The 22,983-nt window shown below is 42.4% G+C and overlaps 1 protein-coding gene across 2 annotated transcripts; it reads left to right on the top strand.

The window, feature by feature from the left end:
* Window positions 1–2,397: 2,397 nt before the first annotated feature.
* ypel1 (yippee-like 1) lies at window positions 2,398–17,830 on the top strand. 2 transcript variants are annotated; one of them, XM_080852119.1, is made up of 5 exons: window positions 2,398–3,040; window positions 6,648–6,932; window positions 12,847–12,890; window positions 13,770–13,878; window positions 17,111–17,830. In XM_080852119.1, the coding sequence occupies exons 2-5, from the start codon at window positions 6,816–6,818 to the stop codon at window positions 17,198–17,200; spliced, it is 360 nt and encodes a 119-aa protein (XP_080708245.1). In that variant the 5' UTR covers window positions 2,398–3,040; window positions 6,648–6,815; the 3' UTR covers window positions 17,201–17,830. The 2 variants fall into 2 exon arrangements, with proteins under 2 accessions (XP_080708245.1, XP_080708246.1); XM_080852120.1 differs by lacking the exon at window positions 2,398–3,040 and adding an exon at window positions 4,395–4,489.
* Window positions 17,831–22,983: the final 5,153 nt, after the last annotated feature.

Here is a 22,983-nt window from a genome sequence, read left to right on the forward strand (position 1 = left end):
CCTCTTTTAGACCTGTAAACATTTTATTCAAAAGGTTTTAAAGTGGCATTATGCAGTAATTGTACTTCAGTGTTAGGGTTAGGATAAACAGTTTTACCTTAAAATAACAGCTTTAAAAAAATTGGGGCGCTACAATGACTTTTAATATGGCAAATCGCTTCAGTGCCATTGCAATACCAGGGTCCGTAGGCATATTACTGCGTTATGTAGGGTTGCCTAAAGCCGCCCGGTTTCTACTGTCTGCCGAACTAGTAGGGAGCTTATTTTCAGTCTTGCTTTGTCTTGAGTTGCACTTGCTTGATGTTTGACTGTTTAAGGACAGTTGTTGACTAACTAGTTGGTCATAGTGTCAAAGTAAGCACATTTCAAGAGCTTTCGCTAGTTGAAGCCGCTAGTATCTCATTAGCGATTAGCAATTGTTCCGTTATGCTGCTTTAAAATTACTTTTTGCATTCTGTTCAACTTGTTTCTTTTTTTCAGTTGATTTCATTACTTGTTTTAACCCCACCACAGACAATAAATCATGTTTCATAATGTTGCATTGTTACATCAAGAATCTTTGAGATCACAAACTGCTTATGGCACCTGTCCAACTTTAATATGACACTTTGAGATTTTTTGAAAATACACATTTTGTCTTATCTATGGCTCCATTGTAGAATAGCCTACCATTCCTATGGATATCATAATATACATTTTGCCTAGTTGTCCAGAGAGCACATTTTTTGGATTCAATTACAAATATGAAACAAAGTTTGTTAAAGCCTTATGTTATGGTGTTGAAAAATGGGATCCCTGTATGTAAATACTATGTAAATTGATTCATAAGCACATAGGCCTACTAACAGATCTGAGAAGAATCATGTCCATGTTAAATCTGACAAGGCCTCAACAATGAAGCACCAGGTGGGATTTATTAAGCAAGGAAAGTCTGGAACAGGATGGTCCTTGTAGTTACCTCGATCTCTGACTAGACATTTGAATCACTATAACTGCACTGGGGGGACCCATACACCAGCATCTGCAGGGTAACTAATTTCAGTTGACTAAAATGTATAAATTAACTTGATACGTTTCAATTTTTGGTAGCTTACATTGTGTACAAATCTCACTTCACATGCTTTAATTTGAATTTAAAACATCTAGTCTATCAGCAAAGAATGCAACTGCACACATTACAGTGAGGGAGTTTATGATCTATAACCGCTTAGTACTGGTTCACTTGTTGACAGTGGTTGATTTATTACATTAAATGAAAAGGTCAAAGGGGGTGGCCTGATGATGATGCAGTGACTAACATGTATTATTATCATTAATCCAAAAGGAATGATAAAATTACGAGGGGGATGGTTTTTGTCCGTTATTTCCCCAGACCCTGCTTGTTGACTATCTTAATAGTTTTATGTCGAAACTACTGTTTGCTAAACATGCAGGTAGTCAGGTTAGGATTAGAATTTTGGCCTGTTATCCATAGCTCCCCATCAAAATACTAATAATAAGTAGGCTACTTTTATTTCTTTTTACACTTCTAATAACTGATGCCATATGTGTCTGTATCCAACCGGTCAACATAAGTATATCCACCTATATAACCCAAATTATAACAATATAACATGGTTTGGACGGTCAGTTTGGGTCCACTGTCATTTTGTTTGTTTGTTTGTTTTGCTGAGGAGGAGCCTACGCCTCGACCTCCAGCAGGTGGCGACAAAGGAAAGTGACTGATATCTCACGTCCTTGCTACATCAAGAGACTGACCCAAAATATAAACGAATTGCCCAAGCTAATCAGCATTGAATGTTGCCATATGTACGTTTAGATGAATGAAATTAAATTACTTTAAAGTTCAAATAATAACATAAATGTTGATTTGGCTACTGAGCATTCGCTTCTTTCGTTGATTGCCAAAACATGGAAATTGGAATCGTCTAGCAATAGACTATCATTCAAGATGAGATCTGAAGACTGCCATTGAGATAAAATGAACTATGAAAATTGCTATGGACATAACATTTACATTGTATACCTTAGGATCATTAGACAAACGCAAAATAACATATTAAAACATCATGCGCAATCGTGTTACAATAAAAGCTATGCCACACAGGCTGATGCTTCGATTTGCGACTTGTTAATGGCGCGCGAGAGAAATTGGCACGTGTTACTGACGTGACCGCGCAAAACCAAAAACAAGCGACGTCGTTGTGCGCGTGGTCGTGGATCAAGCAGATGGAAGTGATTGGCCAGTCACGATTCAGGCTGGCTTTGCTTTACCAAGATTGGTTGGTGGAGGATAGTCTGTATTTAATTGGTTTCTATACTGTAGAGGGAAATGTCGTCAATATCTGCTTATGTTTTCATACTGCGTTCGATGATGTTGTTGGCCACAGTGTCGAAACAAAATGAAGCTTATGCAGCGCTTGCAAACCACATGAAAACCTGCAGTGTCAGTTGAGAGCATATCTACTTAATAGAGCTGTTTCACCTATGACGCTTTCAAGTTCATTTTGGTCCTAGGTGCCCCGATTATCCTTTTCTTTTCTTTTGTGCATGACATTTCTTAACGGAGAACACAATTGCTTTTTACGTGGCCTATACCATGTATAACTCAAATGGTGTTTGAAGGGAACCAAGAAGTTTTGTTGTGCGTAGGTTCCAACCAGGGGATATGAATTGAGTTAAGAGATATTTCGTCTCTTAGTATTTGGACACTCTTCTAGGGACTACGGGGATAACTGACTTACTCGTTGCGCAGTTTGATTATTCAAGTTACGGGAATTCACATTCTGAATGTAGCCTCGTTTGTTTGGCGAGCGCTCAGCTAACAAGCTAGATACTCCCACACTGTCGCCGTTGGAACCCTGAAGAGACAACAATCTCATTCAATAAAGCGGAATCAATTCAGAAGAATGAACATAGCACAGTGAGGAGCGTCTCTCAAGAATCGTCGTAGCCTGCCACAGTCGTGGTGGACACACTGCTTGTGAATGAGAGAGAACATCACCGTGGAGAAGATATTTTCTCCACTTCCACCCGAAAGGTAAGATATTCTTTCCCATGTATCTCACAAATAACAGTTGAGTGTTACGGCGCCCTATTACCTAATGCATGGTTGGCTACTAAATTGATATTGCGTCTTGGTGTAGCCTAACGCATTGCATAGCCGTAATTTCCGGATTGAAAAAGCAATTGATAATGTTTCAACACAACTCTGAATGCAGTAGAAAATATGCCTTTCCTAAGCAAGTATCCTAAAGGTCACATTGACACGTTTCTGAACGGCATGCCTCTGGATGTAGTCTATTATTGGTAGGGTGGCAATGGCCAATAGACAAATGAGCTCATAAACTGTACGGTTTCAAAAATTACATTTTAAAAGTGTATTATTGTTCACTGCAGAATAAAAAAAATGTATAGGGCACCGCCTTCTACGATTCAAATGAATGGCAGGTTATTAGCTAATAAGGGGGTTGAAAAATGAAAACATATGACATCATCAGGCTCCTCGCCATGGCCAGACACGCTTCCTCTTTTGCCCAAACCACTTATGGCCACCCTCAATTCACAAAGACGGTTGATCTAAATAATTACTGTATTGAAAAAACATATTATACTATCCTTGTGGATATGCTACTGATAGTAACGTCAGTGCATGTTGCTGATAATCTATAATTTTAGGCAACATCACGATTCTCTACAATGGAAGATATAGAGAACAAAATCTGCAGAGCGGCTTACGTGACCGGTGTTTATTTTAGGAGCCCAACTCATTATTTATAAGGCATAGCAGATGACGCATAAACTAGGGGAAGCTATGCAAAGCGTTTATCCTTTTGTTTGAGAAGTCCAAACTGGACGCTTCAAGCAAACTAGTCTTTCAAACGGATCGATTATAATATCCTGTATTTACTTATGCTATAGTAGTCCGTTCATGTTGGCTGTTCGAATGTATTCACCATACAAACAATTGATGAGCTAATTGACTGACGTTAGGCCTACTGATTTGTATATCTAACACGTATTTATTTTGGTGTCTCTAGGGCAAATAATATTTCACTTTTCAAGTAACTCTGTCTGATACGTTCAATTATTGTTTATTAACTTTTTAGTGAACATTGTTAGTATTTATTTACACATCCGGGAGTGTGTCGACCTATACTGTAGTCCCTCCTTCTTAACTTGAGTATTGGGAGGAGGTGCTGTCAGTCACTTCACTGGTCCGTCCTTCTAATGACGTTCTCATCCCAAAGCAGTCAGTCTAGTCCATCAAGCACACAAAGACTACAACAAAGACGAAAGAAATGCACACCATAGCTGATACACAAGACTGTCAGCTAAAATCTATTCATGTTTTTTTCGGACAGTTTTTATATTTTGACAAGGTAGAGGGGTGACACCATCTTCGTTGTGCCATGAAAACTACTGATATCAACTAGGCTACATCGAAAGACGTATGTGATAGGCTTCGTTCTGAGATCAAATTCAGGTGGTGAGTGTTGATCCACTACGAATGCATGACTAGAAGTTAGTGTTAAAATGAATATCGTTAATGTTCATAGGGAGTAGACTAGATTGACACCATTCGCACTCTATTGATCTCTCACGTCGAAAAGTTACATAGGGTAAGGTATTGACTTATTGTACTGGTCTAGTTCATTTTAGAAAGTAAAGCCTGCATTTATCAAATTGAATCAAGTGCCATACATACAGCATAGTCAACATAGTCAAACTAAGTGACAGTTCATTAATTCACTGTATTGAGACAGTGGAAATTACAACTAAGATTATCTTCAAGTAAAGTGAAAATACAAGAATGGAATATAATTCATCCAGGCTGTTGCCTGCCCATTGTTTAACGGTTGACTAGGATTGGCACAGCACGTTGTTGCAATATTATAAGTTGTTACTCAACTGAACAAAGAAAAGCGCTGGTTTTGTTGCCCATTGTTTTGAACATGCATTAGCCTGCGTGCGGTGGTGGTGCTATGCGAGGCTCTCAGATGCATATCACCACATGCTTCGCTTTGTTGTGACTCGAAGAGCTGCAGACAATTGATTTGTGCCTGGCAGCTGTTTTAGGGATTTGTATAGGTTGGCAGCGCAACCACGTGTTACCTTTTAATATGTTTAACTTTGAATCCTGTGTAAAAAGCAAATACAAAGATTTATTCCGTGTCGATGGTACTTTTTCAAAATGTGTTGCCCGTTCCATTTCTCCTTATGTCATTGGGTTAGATTATTTCCTGTCAGCGTTCTTGCAAAACAGGATTTATAATCTGCACTATTCCCTTCAATTTACCCGTAATCCGACAGTTGCACTCCTCAGATTTGCTCAAGATTAGCTTTATCCTTGTGCCACGCTTCCTGTTGGCTTAGATCGATCCCAGGTTAATGCGCACGTTTGGCGTCCTTTGTTCAGCGACACATGGCAGGAATAGACTTTAGCCTCAACAGTGTTAAATAAGCGATGGACTGTAAAGTTTACACAGCTAACCGATTCACGATACGAGAACGCTTTTACAACAGCCACTGAAATTTGCGTCTGAGCTTTTGTGTTCCACTTCCCCATGGCATGCACAGTTAAGCTAACATTAAATGCACACAGTGAATTAGGCAAATAACAGTTTGTACATAATTGCCAAATGATATAAACGGCGTAGAAGTAATCAGTCGTCTTTGTCTTACACAAGTATTAACTTCTGCTATTGGCGATATCTACGTCGGCGATAGCTGCGTTGTTTTGAAGGGGTAGTGGATCTGGTTTATCAACTGGAAATGCTGGTGGTAACTCATTGAGATGGCAGTTATGGTCAGCATTTTGAACCGTCAAGATAAACCAGCTATATGCGAGAGCTAATGAAACGCAAAAAATGCTAGTAGTGTCCTCACTTGTATGGCTGTTTCTGAAACCAATCCCTTTCTGGAGATAATCCGAGAGTGAATATACGATTTCGGTTGAATATATTGAAGACTTAACTCGGGAATCATGAAACGGACCTGTGCATATTGTCGAAATTGAAAAGAGGGAACTGTATACTGCAGCTTCTCATCAACCTTGTTTTTTTCTTGTACTCTCACGTGCAGCCGTAATTTTGATTTAGCGAGTCGAGCAGTTAGCTTCCTGTTCTGCTGCGGAAGTTAGTTTCTGTAACTCACAACGTGCACAGTCCTTAGTATCAAGTTAGGCACTTCAATAACATCACTGTTATAAACGTTACAGTGTCACAAGTACCTTGTGTGAGATTAAAAGCAGTATGCAACAACATTGCACAAGACATAAACACATTTGACACAGTGTAGTCGAAACTTGAAAAAAGCCATTTCTTCTTTTTTTTTTTTTTTAAGTGAGAGTGAAATACATCTTTTTGGGGGGCTGAAGCGATGTTAATTGATTATTAGCATTGACTAATCGGAGGGAAACATAAACTACATTTTTTAATATATATTTAAGAGACATTATCTTGAGGTGACATAAATGTAGGCATAATTTGGGATTAGTTGATTACTAAAAGTAGGGAGTGGTACATAATGGTGTAGGCTTTACCTGACCCCCTTGTTTTGACTGATTAGGGGCAGGAAAGGGTGCAGTTTGATCCAACAAAATGTGCCACCTAACCAGTTGCACCCTTGTGTCTTCTCTCCTCCAGGTTGCAATTTCTCCTGTGGTGTTTGTGTGGAACGTGCCACACACCCACTCCAGAACAACGACGGCTTTTGCTTGCATCTTCCAGTGTTTCTTCTGTCAGCAAGTCCAGCAGAGCTGTAACTCATCCAGCGCCAGTCCTGAACCAAACGAGGAGCCACAGGAGAGTGAGATGGTGAAGATGACCAAGTCGAAGACGTTTCAGGCGTACCTGCCCAACTGTCACCGGACATACAGCTGTATCCACTGCAGAGCACACCTAGCCAACCATGATGAGCTCATCTCAAAAGTGAGCAAAACACTCACTCACACACACACACACACACACACACACACACACACACACACACACACACACACACACACACACACACACACACACACACACACACACAAATATACAACTGAGTTGCCCTCTCCTACCTTTGCTAATTCTCACATTTAAAAAAATATATATATTTTGCATATTTTACATTGGTAGTCATTTAGTAGGTGTTTTATCCCTGGTAAGATAAAGGATAATACAGTTTGTATCAAATTAGCACCTGTGCTTCTCTAGAAACCACGATCTTTCTCAAATTTCGAAAGTCAGAAGACAAAAAAAAACATAACCATGGTTAACCTCAAACTTCCTGGTTCTGTGCTACGTTAAAAAACAAAACTAGAATCAAGCACATTGCATTCATCACTCAGCACAGTCATTGACTCAATTTATGCAATACAAACAAACTGCCATGTCTTGTATTGTGAAATGTATAGCACGTATGTCTTGTTTGGCATTTTTATGTAACTACAATTCGATGCAGATGTTAGGTAATCATTAGCCCAGTTGGCATTGTAAACTGACAGTTTTTTTTAAACCCTCTTGTCATGTAAAACTGGTTTCCCTCATTTGAAGGTGCTTGATTGACTCAGCCTTTCAGGAGAGCTCTCTGCTCACCTGATAATATGGTGGATTGGTCTTGGCAGTTGGACTGCTAACAGCTTCTGGGAACTATGTGCATTGACAGTAGCATACCACAGAACATGCTGTTAATCACATTTTTGTGACGTGTTTTCAGCGTTCTATTTTATTGTGTTGTGGCATGCTGTTGCGTGCTTCCTAAAAGTCAGGGAACAGAATGCTGTAAGACAAGTCCAAATGATTACCACGGAGCGGCTGTGCCTAATTCTTGCCTGCTCTGCTGGGTAATTTAGCATTTGCATGGTGATAACATTTCCCATGCCAGATAACTAACCCTGAGGATCCACGTAAACTTGACCACAAAGTTTGTTAGAGAAACTGTTGTGAAGATCTACCCCAAAAGGTGAAAAACAGACTTTCCAACAACACACTCTGTTTTCCAAATAATAGGTTGCTTGTATTATGAAGTTTTTGGCCGGATAGACTGTTGTGCTATGAAGGAGGAACAACTAATGTAACCTGGGGGAGTCTTGCAATTTAGCCAAACCAGGAAATGCATACGAGGAAGTTATTTTCATGTCATGCTTTACTGAACCAGTGCCTCAGGGTGACTCTGCAAATTACTGTAATGGCCGGTGGAATGCCTGAGAATAATTCTTGCGTTGGGCAGCAGTATTTTGCCACTGTACCCCAGTAGAGGATTTGTCCCTGCACCGGTGTGCAAACGTCGCCATCCCATTTGAAAAGGTATGGGGATGTCTTGTCATTGGACAGAGGGACTTTTGGCAAAGCTATTGGGAAGTCTGGACAACCCTAGGCATGACTTGGGTCTCAGGACTTGTGCTTTGTGGCTGTGTTGCAGCTTCACCCATAAGCCGATTATATTCCTCGTTAAGGAAATGGCAAAAGTCCCTCTCGCCTTTTGCAGAAGGCTGGCCTGCTTAATTATATAAAATAATTAAAACATTAACAATAATAAGATTTATTAAGTAATTCAAGCAACCTACTGTAAACAAATAACAACTGACAGCGAAAGTTCTGTCCTCATTGCAAACCAGCCTGTTGTTTTTTTTAACCTGTCATTGATGTTGATTGGGTCAGTTTCTTAAAGCTTTGTGGGCCAGGATTAGCATAGCGGAACTGATCCTCGTTGGTTGTCAGTCGTCACGTCTAGAGGAGGTGTGGATGAAAGTGGTTGCACAAGGTAAATCCTATTGTCCCATCAGGAGCGATTGCCTACAGTGGATCTGAAAACGTCACAGTCCTCTCAGCTGGCACCTGTGAATACGAGCAACCCTGCTTTGTTAGAAGCTTCTAAATTACCAACTAGGCATCTGAAGGCGGGTTACTGTGACATGGCCTCATTTAAGTAGTGAAGTTTCTTTGATGTTGAGCAAGGTGGGCCACACTGTGAATACGTGTTCTTAGAAGACTTGGCCCCTAAGTGTAGGAAAAGGGACAATCCAATGGTGAGTGCCAGCCTCTGCTGAACATAGACGTGAGGTTTCACAATTCTTTCACTGTGATGCCAGCGTCTGCCAAAAAATTGGAGAGGCATAGAAAGGGGATTAGCAATTCAGCATTGGCTTAAGAAATGCGTGTCTCCCATGCTGGCCTCTTGGAGCACCATCAAACGCTCGCCATGGCAGAGTGTGTGTGCGCGCACTTTCATTTTTGAGCTGCTGATCAGAGGCTGCAATGCAGCAAGTCATCTTCAGGTAAAGGCGAGTCACAGTCCCACACTCCAGACAGCTATGTGACTTTTACCTCACTTATGCAGATCTTTCAACCAGTTAGCCTTGGTGTTATCTCTGAAGTCAGACACTCATTGCACAAGCCTTTCCTAAGAGGCCCATCCCTCATGGCTCATGGAGTGTTGCTAAAGATGTTTGTTATGGTGTATGCCATGATGCCATCTTTGTTTTGATGAAAACTGTTCAACTCGGACAAGGGAGTAATGTTGACATCATCAATCAGCTGGGCTTTTGTAAGCCCCCAAACACCACATGAATGATGATTTTGAATCCATTTGAAGGAATATAGCCCTTTGTTTTTATGCCAGGTGGAATGTTTTGTAAAGGAATGCTTTGCATGGGTGAACGTAAGAACTTTGGCAAGATATTACCTCCCCCTGAGTTTTCCCAGAGGCTGTGTAGACCGGGAGGAGAGGATGACGAATATGTCATACAATCTCCTCATGGCTTTGTTTCCTGAAAGTCCATTTCTCAAAGAACAACTCGATTCGGAGTCAGTACTGTTAGTCACTGAGAAACTTTTAACCTCCAAAAGCAACTAAATAAATACATTGAGAAAAAAAGTCAACTGGATAAGGTCCCAGACTGGTACAAGCTGAGTTCAGTTTCATCAGAGCAATTACGTCAATTACAGCTAATTGTGTCGACAATTACAGCACAAAACAACAGTGCTGTTCCTGCAGTCTGTGCTTGCGAGGCAGTGCAATCAAATCAGCTAGTTTGAGGAGAAGTCATTACAATCATTGCCTGTTTATTCTACTTAGATAGTGATTGCCCATATGCAGTGTTTTGCTGTCAGAGGGGGTCTGACCAGCAGTGGCTTTAGAAATATTACCCAAGATGACTAGCTGGCATCCTGTCTATGGGCAGGGTAATCATGAACTTCTGTGCCCTAAATTGACAGGGCAATACAGTCTAGAAAAAGGATGACTTGGTGCCATGAAGGTCTTAAATCTGTATCGCCAATGGGCTTCTGCCAGTGTTCGACGCAACACATTTTCAAAACATTTCCATGGAACTGAACTCAAATGTAGGGTAGCCAGCGGGTAAATATGAGTCACATATCCTTTCCAACATCCCATTGGCCAAGCCACCGGAAACAAAGACTACACCTAGAGGATTGCTGTCATTGTGCAGCTGAATTACTTGTATTAAGCCAATTCAAACCAAGCGCATGTATGGTCAACCTCTACAGAGCTATGACACACAGTACATTTGTTCCCTACGCTCTTTAATTATGAATACTTTAATCTTTTCGAGGCCCCTTGGTATAATTGAATATTTGGATGATTGCTGGGAATCTTACATTATTAGATTTTTTTTCTTCACCTTTGGTATGCTGTCAGATTGACTAATGTACTTGGCAGAAGACCTGGTAGTGTTAGACCTAGAGTGTCGTCCCTGATTTCCCCCTGTGTCAATCGCTGCATCTACAGTAAATGGCACACTTTCCTTTGGCCAGTTGTTAACACAATTGTGTCAGGGAGGTTGTCCATTAAATCCAACAGTGTGACGCACCTCCCCTAAATACCCCTCCCCCTCCCCCCTTTGCCTCTGTTTCTCGGCCGGGCTAAAATAGGCAGCAGAGGCTGAGGTCGCAAATGGGATTCATTCAGTGCACAGCAAACAGGATGTCGTCCCCTGGCACTGGCATCTTTATGAAGGTTCTATATTTCTCCTGTTTGTTTAACCGTCTCCCTGCAGTGCTGATAGGCTGCCGTGGCGGGGCCCTCTGTGCTTGTGCTGGGTCGCCCCTGACAGGCTCCTCTGAGACCAGCAGCAGAGTCTGTGGAGCAGCTGGTGGCTGTATTAGCCTGCATTAGACCCGATGCCTCAAGGGGACTTTAGCCATGGAAAAAGAAAAGCCGATTGGTCGCTGTCTGTCCCGCTCCCCTTGAACGAGGATGACAGACATCCACAGGAGGCCGACCGACCAGTCAACACACAACAACAACAGCAGCAGCAACAACAACACACATAGGCACACACAGCAACAACACACACACACACATACATACATACACACACACACACACACACACACACACACACACACATACATACATTGCCACTGCATTAATGAAGACAGATCCCCCCCCACCACCACGACCCAGACACACACACTTTTTCATGTGTGTGTATGCAAGTGTACCACTTATTCTGAGTTAACCTACCCATGTTTGTCACTAAACCATGTACTTGGAATACCCCCCAGGTATCTCTGTGTGTTCAGGATTATACCTGAAATACCTTCTCACCAACACCCTTTTTCAGATAAACAGAATCGGATTTGTACTTTACACCTCCAGGTGCTTCTGAATCAGGACAGACTGTAGCCAGTGACATCCGTACTAATGAATAATGAGATCATTTGCACTCACTTACTGTAGTTCATACAAAAACAGCACGGACTGCATTCCTATTTTAGAGGGCCTGGAGGCTGTTCTGTGACCACTGCAGTGGCAGCCATGTCTAAAGCCTCAGTTTATGATGACTGTGGGAACAGCTTACACTTGTAGCGGTAGTTGCACGTTCAGTGACTGCCAAACATGGGAAGCCTTGTGACGCTTTTACGCTGTATGAAGAGCTGATCAATCCAAGTGCCTGGTAAAACTCACATTGTACAGGATCACTTGAGAAGTCCACAAAAACTTTCTGGTTTCACTTGAGGCAATTTATTTCATCAACTATGCTAGTCAGAGTGGTTGACTAATCTGCTAGTCAGTATGGCTCACCGATATATTAGTCAAGTCAGAGTGGTTCACCAATATGCTATCCAGGATGGCTCAGCAATTGCCTAGTCAGAGTTTTGAGGAAATGGTCCCCTGAACTGTAAATATAGGAGGTTGAGTGAGATGACCTCTGTTGTCTGGCACAAGCTGCCAAGTGGCAAACTCCTCTGACCTACATGATCCACCCTGAGACACTGTGGGGTGGGGGTTTGGGGAAACAAGGCTAATGCTATCAGCCTGCTCTTTTTAAAGTCACTACAGCGCCAGGCGGGCAGAATAATCTCACACGCTGTCAGCTACATGGTTGTTTTGTGCTTTCATTAGAACTGTTTCCTCATTTGGGACCCAGGTAACAAGAACTCTCTAAGAAACATAAAACACACACACACACACACACACACACACACACGCACCTTGGCCTGAAACCTGAGACTCTCAGCTTAGAGCAGTGGTTTCCAAACTTTTCATGGCAGACCCCCATTTGACAAATTATTGTATCACATGTTTTTAGTAAAGAAATAAATAGATAAATAAATAAATAAAAGCATCAGATGCTTTCTTAAACATTATTGGAGAACAACTGGCTCAGAGGGACTTTCCAGCCCCCCCCCCCCCCCCCCCCCACATAGGGTCATGCTTGAGTGTGAAAGACGTAAACAAGTAGGGGAGTGTGCATGTGAGCATTCCTCTGAGGATCCATGTGTTCTCATGCACGTGGCCATATTGCAGGATTGTTGCCAACCTTTGTGCACATGTGTCTATATGATCACTCACCCCTTCCCCTCTCTCTCTCTCTCTCTCTCTCCTCTGCAGTCATTCCAAGGCAGTCAGGGACGAGCCTACCTCTTCAACTCTGTGTGAGTATTTTACGGTGCCAATGGATTTTAACATCATACAATATCCATTTCAGAATAAGACTGTTTTTGTTATTACCAAGACAAGTTGTTCCAGGCAGACATCTGTGCTTGCCAGAACAGTCATTCACAAACACAGTCAACACAAACACAAATGGCAAGCTCTCCTCTGCAGCTGCTCCTTGTATATGTGTTTACATGCCTAAAGTAAGCTCAAGCCAAGGACAAAGTTGTCAAAGCAGCTCCCAGTACCCATTGTATGAAAGTCACTAATCCCCATACAGATTGAATTGGCATCAGTGGTTCAGCTGCCCATCAATTACCCCTGGCATCCAAAGTGACATTTTTTTGTTTACATCAGTGACGTGACAGCGATGTAGTCACGCTGTAGCAGTTGACCGTCCTAACGGACCATGAGGTGCCAGCATGACAAAGTGTGGAATCATGGCCATCACTCCAACACACTCACAAATATTCCTCCCACACCAACAGTAAAGCCATGAAAAGCTGCTCATCAAGCCACCAAGAGCCACATGGGGTCTTAGCAAAAGGCTGTCAACAATACTTAGCTCACTTACATTGGCGTTTTTATGGATGGCGTGTCAGAGTGTCACATTCCATTTGCGTGTAGTCATGCAAGCATTAAGTTCAGCACGGAACTCGCCGGAACAGAGAAAGGTTTTTTTTTTTGCCAGTGCATGCATTTCTTTAACGCTGAACTCCACTGCACCTGCAGTCATTGTTTGCATCTATCTGGAGCCTGACTGGTCCAGGGTCAGTGCACGGCGGCACGTGTGCAGTGCTTTTGTGTTTGCAGTTGGCGCTTCGGTCGGCACTGTGGTGTTTACAGATGGCCCTCTCCTTCTGATCTGTCTCCTGCAGAGTGAACGTGGGCTGCGGGCCTGCCGAGGAGCGGGTCCTTCTTACAGGTTTACACGCCGTAGCAGACATCTACTGTGAAAACTGCAAAACCACTCTGGGCTGGAAATACGTAAGTAGACACACTTGTCACACTCATAACATAACAAAACACACCAAATCATAACATAACACATTACTGTTTTGACCTGTTAAATCAAATTTACAAAAAAAGTTTCACTGTCAAACATTTGGATGCTTTGTTAAAATCAGTTTAGTCATGGTGACAGTAAGTAGAACAAGACCAGCATTTGGATTGGTCTTAGTACCAGTCTCCAGTGTGTATAACCAGCATATGAACATAGAGGAGCAGCTGGAGAGGTGCCAGTGATAGGAACCAGCATCTGAGCTGGAGTGATTGCAGGAGTGATTTGGACTTGTGTCATGGTTCCAGTGGCCTAATAAATATTGGGGCAGCTTTTACCCTAAAACCGAACCAGTAAGGCCAGTTTTGAGGCCAGGTCTAACTAACAATATTACTGACTAAGCAATGCCCCGTTAGCCAATAGCTACTTGGCCAGAACATGTGAATGGACCTTTTTTTTATAAAGTTTTTAGGAATGGGAAAGCTATTTGACTAACACATCAATTAGGCTCCTCACTGTACCAATGCTTGTGTCGGATTTAGGCCTCCAACAGTGGGGCAAATAAGTATTTGACCCCCTGCCGATTTCGCAAGTTTGCCCACTTGCAAAGCAATGCATGATTTATAATTGTAATGGTAGGTCTATTTTAACAGTGAGAGACAGAATATCAACAAAAACATCCAGAAAACTGCATTTTATAACAGTTATAAAACAGTTATAGAAAAAGGATTTGATCCCCACAATCAGCAAGAGTTCTGGCTCCCACAGACCACTTATGTGTCCACGAGGCACACAGATTAGTCCTCATTAGGCCTAACAAGGTACACCTGATCTCAACTGGTGACGTGTATAAAAGAAACCTGTCCAAAGAATCATACTTCACACCTTCAACCTCACCACTATGGGCAAGACCAAAGAGTTGTCCAAGGACGTCAGAGATAAGATTGTAGACCTGCACAAGGCTGGAATGGGCTACAAAACCTTCGGCAAGCAGCTTGGTGAGAAGCAGACAACTGTTGGTGCGATTATTCGCAAATGGAAGCAACACCAAACAACTGTCAATGGCCCTCGGTCTGGGGTCTACGCAAGATCTCGCCTTGTGCAGTATCGGTGATCATCCTAAGGTGCGGGATAACCCCAGAACAACACGGGGGGAGCTTGTGAATGATCTCAAGGCAGCCGGGACCACAGTCACCAAGCAACCCATTGGTAACACACTATGCCATAATGGTTTGAAGTCCTGCAGCGTTCGCAAGGTCCCCCTGCTCAAGAAGGCACATGTACAGGTCCGTCTGAAGTTTGCCAATAAACACTTGGAGAACGTGATGTGGTCAGATGAGACCAAAATCGAGCTCTTTGGCATCAACTCGACTCACCGCGTTTTGAGGGGGAAGAATGCTGAATATGACCCCAAGAACAACATCCCCACTGTCAAGCATGGAGGTGGAAATATTATTGTTTGGGGACGACTCCCCCGCATTGAGTGGACTATGGATGGGGCCATGGGAATCTTGGGCAGAACCTGCCTTCGCTCACCCAGGACATTGAAAATGCGTCCTTAAGGATTTGGAGAGGATCTGCAAAGAGGAGTGGACCAAAATACCTTCTGAGATGTGTGTAAACCTGGTAACCAACTACAAGAAATGTCTGACGTCTGTGCTTGCCAACAAGGGTTACTCCACCAAGTGCTCATGTTTGGCTAGGGGATCAAATACTTATTTCCCGCGATCAAATACAAATCGATTCATAACTGTTATAAAATGCAGTTTTCTGGATGTTTTTGTTGATATCCTGTCTCTCACTGTTGCTTGAGGGTTCAAATACTTATTTTTTGCATCAAATGCAAATAAAGTCATTAATGTTATAAAATGCAGTTTTCTGAATTTTTTTGTTGATATTCTGTTTCTCACTGTTAAAATACACCTACAAATACAATTCTAGATCACGCATTTCTTTGCAAGTGGGCAAACTTGCGAAATCGGCAGGGGTTCAAATACTTATTTCCCCCACTGTAGAAGCCTTTGGGCCTTCTGTGGTATAGTCACCAGTGTTTGGACTGCTAGTGCTGTGTGTGTTGTTGTGGGCGTGACGGTGGTGTTTGGACTGCTAGTGCTGTGTGTGTTGTTGTGGGCGTGACGGTGGTGTTTGGACCGTAAGCGCTGCTTGTATTGTTGTGGGCGTGACGGTGGTGTTTGGACTGTTGCTGTGGTTGCTGCCGTTTGCTCATCCTGACACCCTATCCCAGGGTTACTTATTTATGATGCAGGTATCTGGTTACTGAGCTGTGGTCAGGGCCACAGTAGCACCGTGCGGGGGCTTACGGTGGGATTTGCCTACAGAGAATGTATCATGGCACAAAAAAAAGAGGCAGCTGCCTCTGAATGGCCTGGCTTAGAATTTCACCTGTGATTACTGAGACTGGCGTGTGTTTGGGACGAATTGTATTATGGACGAATACAACACATCTTTCACTTCCAAAGTACATGGAGGAACCTCCTGCTCCTGCTCCTGTATCTATTTGATATGACAGTATTTTGTGCCCACATTACTTTGTACCTTACTGCACATTTGGCACCGGCATCTACTAAAGGCTTTTTATAATTATCCCCAATGAGTAAAGTGAAAGTGCTTTCTTTTTGTAGCCGTGGAGAAATGAAAGGCCATTTTAAAAGTTTGGTTTGCTTTAATGTATGCCTAGAGAGAGAGGAAGAGAAAGGGAAAGGACAGGACTGGCTGAGTCATCCTGTTCCATCAGAGTTATTGGGGAGGGAGGCGTTCGTTCCAGGGTGCAGTCGGACATATTCCTCCCGAGACCTCCCTATTTGCAGCTGTGCTCTCTCATTCTCTCTGTTTTAAATGTCAGGTGTTTAGGTGGACTGCTTCAGGTAATTAAGAGGTGGCTATGGGACGAGGGACTAGAGTTTTGCCACAGGGAAAGATTGTTCTCACAGTGCGCTCGGATCCCAATACAAACAGTGCAGATGTAATTTATGCTCACCAGTTTATGGTTATTAATTATTCAGTCCTTTTGCGAGGTGGGGTGCTATGTGGCTTTGAAATAATGTGTGGCAGTCCAGATGTATAACTTTTCAAATGTGGCAATAACCGTACAAGTACCTGTTTATTGCGGAGTGTAAATCAGCTGATTTGGGGGCCGGATGAGGAGCTGGGCGCATGATGTTTAATCGCTGTGTTGTGTTTGGCCTTTGTCTTCCGCAGGAGCACGCCTTCGAGAGCAGTCAGAAGTACAAAGAGGGCAAGTTCATCATCGAGCTGGCACACATGATCAAGGACAATGGATGGGAGTGACCCTCAGGATCTTCTCTTCTCCTGTTTTGTGACCTTTTTGGTGGGCTGCCCTGCATCGGACTTCACAGGGCGACACACCATCACACCAAACCACCCGCCCCCCATCCCCTCCGCTCTCTCTCGCATCCCCTCTCTTGATAAAACACACACCCGGCCTCTCCCCCACCCCCATCTTCCCTGGCCTCTGACTTGTTTTGAAACTCCATAGCAAGGACATGGCAAAACAGACAGAGAGAGTGAGCGAGAGCGACACAAGGGGACCTGGCCCCCCCCCCAGACCTCCAGTGTGGTCACAGAAACTTAGTTATTTATGATTTTGGTGCCATCCATGCCCTCTCCCTGTGGTCCCATGGGTGGACAGACACTCGTCCCTTTCCTTGTTCTTCTCTTCCACAGGTTTGGTGTGCTTTAACTACATGTGTACTGCTATGTGTGAAACAGGCAAACCTTACTCAGAAGTCTCTAGTTTTCATGAACTAGGGACAAGGTGTGTCATGTTATATTTTTATTTCCATTTAGGTTTTTTTCGTTGTTGTTGCTGTTTTCATTCATCTTTTATTTGATGGCAGACTGATGTTACTGGTTAGCATTTCTCTCCTCTTGAGTCAGGTGTGTTGCCCGCCTCTTCCTCCTAAGCGTGCTTTCTCTTTGCGGTGTAATTTGGGGGCGGGGGGGGGGGGGGGGGGGGTTGGAGCTAGGGGCTAGATTTGAATGGGAAGGGACGGAACATGGAACATTGGGAAGGGATGGAACGTGTTTTTTTCCGTTTGATGATTTTCTTTTATAACAGGGAGATTGGCGGCATTGCAGTGGCATGACGTTTTCTGTTGATGTCATCCCCGTGTTTATCTATTGTATTGTGATTGGTGCAAACCCCTTGTTTCTCTTCCTCTGATGACTTCAACCGTGCTTCTCTGGGACCTTCCCATCCCTGGTACCAGGATGGCACCTCACGCTGTTGAGCATTGTTCGCAGTACCTGGTGCTTTGTTCGATTTTACATTTGTGTTTTTTTTTTTGTGGTATTGTGTGGCTGGTCCCATTTTTTTTTTTTTTTTTTTGCAGAACTAGATGTGGAAAAATAGGATTTAAAAAAATATATATCAAAGCAAATTGAATGCACTGGGCAGTAGGGGAAACTTGTCAAGCCGTGAGTAGAGTGCCCATGTCACTCCAAACTGTTTTTGTTCCCCACCCCAACCACGCCAAATGTGTCATGTAGTGTAGCCTGTAACTGTTACAGAACGTGAAGCAGAATAATCCTATCCACGCGTTATGTTCACCCGTATGCAGACGTGAAGTACTCCCGCATACACGCGTGAACATCCTCATGCATACTGTGTATTTGTTTGCGCATTACATTATGGCATACTTGAATGCAGTTACTTTGTTTGCACTTTGCAGAGGCCTTGTTCATGAGTTTAGAGGCAAAAGTCTGTCTGTCTGTCTTCTATTGCCTTTTTCTCATTGATGATTGAATGATTGTATAAGATGCTTTGAATGCAGCGTAGGGCTGGATGATTGCAGGCATAATCATCTCCCTATAGCGACCTTCCTCTGTGTACCTCCTTCCTTTCTGAGCGTTATGTAGAAGAAGGACATTTGTTTTGCTTTCCTGTTGCTCCAACGCAGTTTCTCTGAAGACACTAGCAGCTTTCTGATTCACCTCTACGTTCTGCACATAGATGCATGACTCTAAGCTAACCCACTCCCCCTTCCCCCCACCCTCTTTGATGGATATGACATTATGTTTTTGCAATATGTTTTGCTGCTACTAGAGAGATGCAATCCCACATGCTTTCACTTTTGATCTTCTGCACTTTACCGCTGTCCGAGAGCATACGAATGGCCGTGTTGTCTCTAGATGTTTCCATGTCTTTGCCTCTAAGCAGCATGAATCATGTGCCTCTTCAAAAAGAAAAAAAGAAAAAAAAAAAGTCCCTCTCCTCTGTTGTGCAGTGCATGACTCAATGAACCCAGCACATCTATGGTAGCCCACTTGGGCACAACATTTATCTTGGAAAAAAACCATAAAGATAAAAAAACAAGCTTCATTAAGACCTCACAGAACTATATCCAATCGAGAGACTATTGAATACAAATAGAATCATCTACTATTTTGTCATAAGTCTACCTGTCAAAGTTATGAGAGCTACTATGATTTAAAGGGTTTTATTCCTCAGAGTTTAGTAGTAGTGGGACTTTAATGGAGAGAGGGAGGGGGGGTGTTATACTCCATTTAAAGAGGGTGGGCTAGTTTTTTGTAAGCTTGTATTGAGAGTGAATCCAAGCAGATAGTTGAATAGTAAGGGTGGGGGGGACGGTGTTAATCAGCAGTGGACGCTTCTCGGTGTTCATTGCCCAGGTCAGTCAGGTCACGTGACCTTTTAATCAGTCAAAACAAAGACAATGCAAACATTATAGGTATAGTGGTATCCTACTTGAAAAAAAAAACTTACAGACAAGACATTGTCCCTGTTACAGTTTTTGTACATAAAGTAACATATTTAAGGTTTTATACATATTTCTACTGGGTTAGTTCCTTTTACTTCCCCGACTTGAAGCACTTTTGTTCACGTACCTCTGGCTTTATGTGTATGTGTGTGTGTGTGTGTGTGTATGTTTGTTTATGTGTGTGTATGTTTTGATACTTTCCCCTCAGTTTGATTTCCATTTTAACTTTTTTGCTTTTCCTTATTTCCTTTCCTTATTTCATCTCCGTGTTTTATCTCGTTTTTTATTTCTGCTGTCACACTGAGTAGTCAGTAAGTGCTCTTGAAGCACTGGGGTGTGTAGAAGCCTGAACTCTGAAGCATTTTTTACAAGGCGTTTTTCTTTGTGTGTGTGTGTGTGTGTGTGTTTTCTTTTCTTACGTTGTACCCTTTGGCGAAAGCCTAGTGGGAGTGAAGTCTGCTGGTCATGTTTTAGTGTTGTGGATTGAAGGGTGGGGTGAGCTGGATTCTCCTGCCGATTCCCAGGAGAACATCGACCAAGACCATTTCTCGCAAGTTTTCCCTAAAGACTGTAAACAAACAAACAAACAAATACAAATGAAAAGAAAAATTTGCTGAGGCCAGTGTCACTGTAAGTGCACACCAAATAATTTACTGTGCTCTACAGAGACTTAAAGGGTGAACGAGTCCGTGCTCCTCAAATACATTCACTATCAAGAATCTCACACTGCTGGATACACTTGGAAAAACCAAAAAAAAAAAAAAAACATGCTGTGGCCTCTCGTTTACCAAGTGTGACATTCTGAATAGATGTATAAGGTTTTGAAATGTGTATTTAAACAACAGTTGTTTTTTTCCAAATGGCAGCATCAGAAGGTAACGTTAGATCTTTGATGTTGGCTGCCAAAAGAGATTGTGTATCCCTAGCCATTTTTTGTGACACTGGCTTCAATCTTTTTTTTTTGTTTCAAAGAAATGTTAATCTATAGGATGTCGCTAAAGACATTAGTCTAAGGCATCATAGGTATGCAATGGTAAAGATTGTAAGTTTGAAGAATTATTTTCTTAGGACTGTTAAAATATAAGGTCTAAAGCATGTGGTATTTATAATGGCTCTGTTAAGTCGTGCCTGTTTTTTTTTCTTCAAAAAGCAAAGAAATATGCTTTTTTTTTCTTTTACTTGATTACATTGCTTTGCATTCTGTCCTAGTAAAATGTCACGTTTGTCTGTTTTTCACTGTATTGTAAACTATCAGATATCACAATAAACCTTAAATGGCATTTTGTGCTGAGCTTTTGCCTCTTCCCTTCTTGGTATTCCCTCTCTCCTCAAACAATGTATGTTGGGTGGAGTCCTCAAGGCTGTGGGAAGTTAAGTGTATCACACAGACGTTAGAGATTAGTTCAGTCTGATGCAATTTCTAAAATTACTCTGAAACTCTGAAATGTCATGAAGCAAAAGCAGTGAATGAATTTTTTTCGTATGTCGTATTTGTACATAAAAGTAGTTTGCTTGACTTTTTTTTGCTTTAATTTTTTTTAAAGTTACCGAGAAATAGACACTGCAATGTAAAAACACCATTGTTTTAACTGAAAAATACATCTGAGGGGATTTGCGAAATGTCAGACAGCTATCTAATGTTGGCATACTACTACCCACAAGGTAAACCGCGATGTATTGATGGATTGACAGCGTTGCATAGTTACAAAATTTGGGAGGTGCGCGTCAGGCCACGGAAGGTGCTCGAAGAGGGTTTGCAACGACGGAGAGGGCTCTCCATGTCTCCGAAGACGGACGACCATAAATCTGCCTTAAGGTTTGGTAGAGAGCTGTGCTATGTGGTCGTAGACTTGAAAATTTGCTCTAAGAGCAGGAAAAGCAAGGAAAGAGATAAGCAGTTTTGTTGTTTGGAAAAAGCTAGTCTGGTCTCCATAAACATTCTTGGCCGAAGACTCAAATTAATCCTGTAAACTGTTCAGAACTCTCTCGATTGGCAACAGCTCAGTATTTTTATATCAGTTGTAAAGATAAGGAGAGCTGGAGGCCAGTGGTGTTGATGTTGGGTACTTGAGGAATGTGCTGAGGTAGACAAACGTGAAGTTCAAAAAGCTTTATTTCAGCTCTGCCAATGAGCCAGATTTCAACCAGCAGTTGAAACGTCCTGGAACCAAGAACTGCCCTAATGGCTTTACTTACATGGTCGATCCAAAACTCTGGTGGAGGATGTTCTGAACCTGGAGTTTCCCATGTTGCGATTGAGAGGCTAAAACAATCTTGTGAACTTTTACCTTTTATTTAACCTCATCATGGAAGGAAGAAACTGTGCTCTCTTAGAGCTAAAGGGGGGAATCTTAGTAGTCTGGTCTGGTGGTATGGTCAGATATGTCAGCCATGGTTTTACCTGTAGCATGTGTGTACCTGTGGCCTTATGTGGCTGCTGACATTGGGCAATAACACCAGCAGAGGACAAGAGCAGGGGCAAACCAGCCTGTGGAGTCTGTAAAAATCATATATGTTCATTTTTACATAGTATAGATGACAATAGTGTGTTAACACAGAGCATTATGGCCCTTTTCTTATTACAATAACACAGAAAAAAACATGTTTTATATATTATATATATATATATATATATATATATATATATATATATGTTTTTTATATGACCTACCTTGCATGTTGAAGGCATTATGCCATTTTGGTATGGATGTATAGTACATGACAAGTGTGTTTCCTAGCGTGTATGGGAACTGGGAACACACACGACAGTGGCTGTGTGAAAGTGTGACTAAGACTATACACACCGAGAGGTGGTCAGAGTTGATTCATGGACCTCTGTGGGAATTCTGGTGGGGTGGGGGTTTTCATCAAAGTAACAAGAGATAACTTTCTAGTCTTTGTATATTCTGTGAAGATGTGACCAACGGATTTCTGTTTCTGTTCCTGCAGTGGTCAGTTTAGCATGCTACGCAAAAAGGATAGCCAGCATTTTCAGACGCATCAGAGTCTGCGTCTGTTATACGTCCTGGGTCACGGTGTGTTCTGCTCAGAGAGGAGGTTTAGAATGACAGGGCTGTGGCCACACATCAAAGGCCGGAAGCAGTTCCATGTCTGAAGGCCAGCCGGAGTTGACACACACACACACACACACAGAGCGAAACCCTGTCAGAAATGCTACACCTGGACAGGCCTTTAACTCCACCTTCCACTTACCGAGACACACAACCAGACAATCTTACGATCTGCACTGAATCAACAGTTTGGGGTACGCTTTTAACCAGACAGTGTGTCACATTCATTAATACAAATATCACTTGCCAGTCTACAAGA

Source organism: Sprattus sprattus, assembly GCF_963457725.1.
Source record: "Sprattus sprattus genome assembly, chromosome: 15".
Taxonomy (NCBI): domain Eukaryota; kingdom Metazoa; phylum Chordata; class Actinopteri; order Clupeiformes; family Clupeidae; genus Sprattus; species Sprattus sprattus.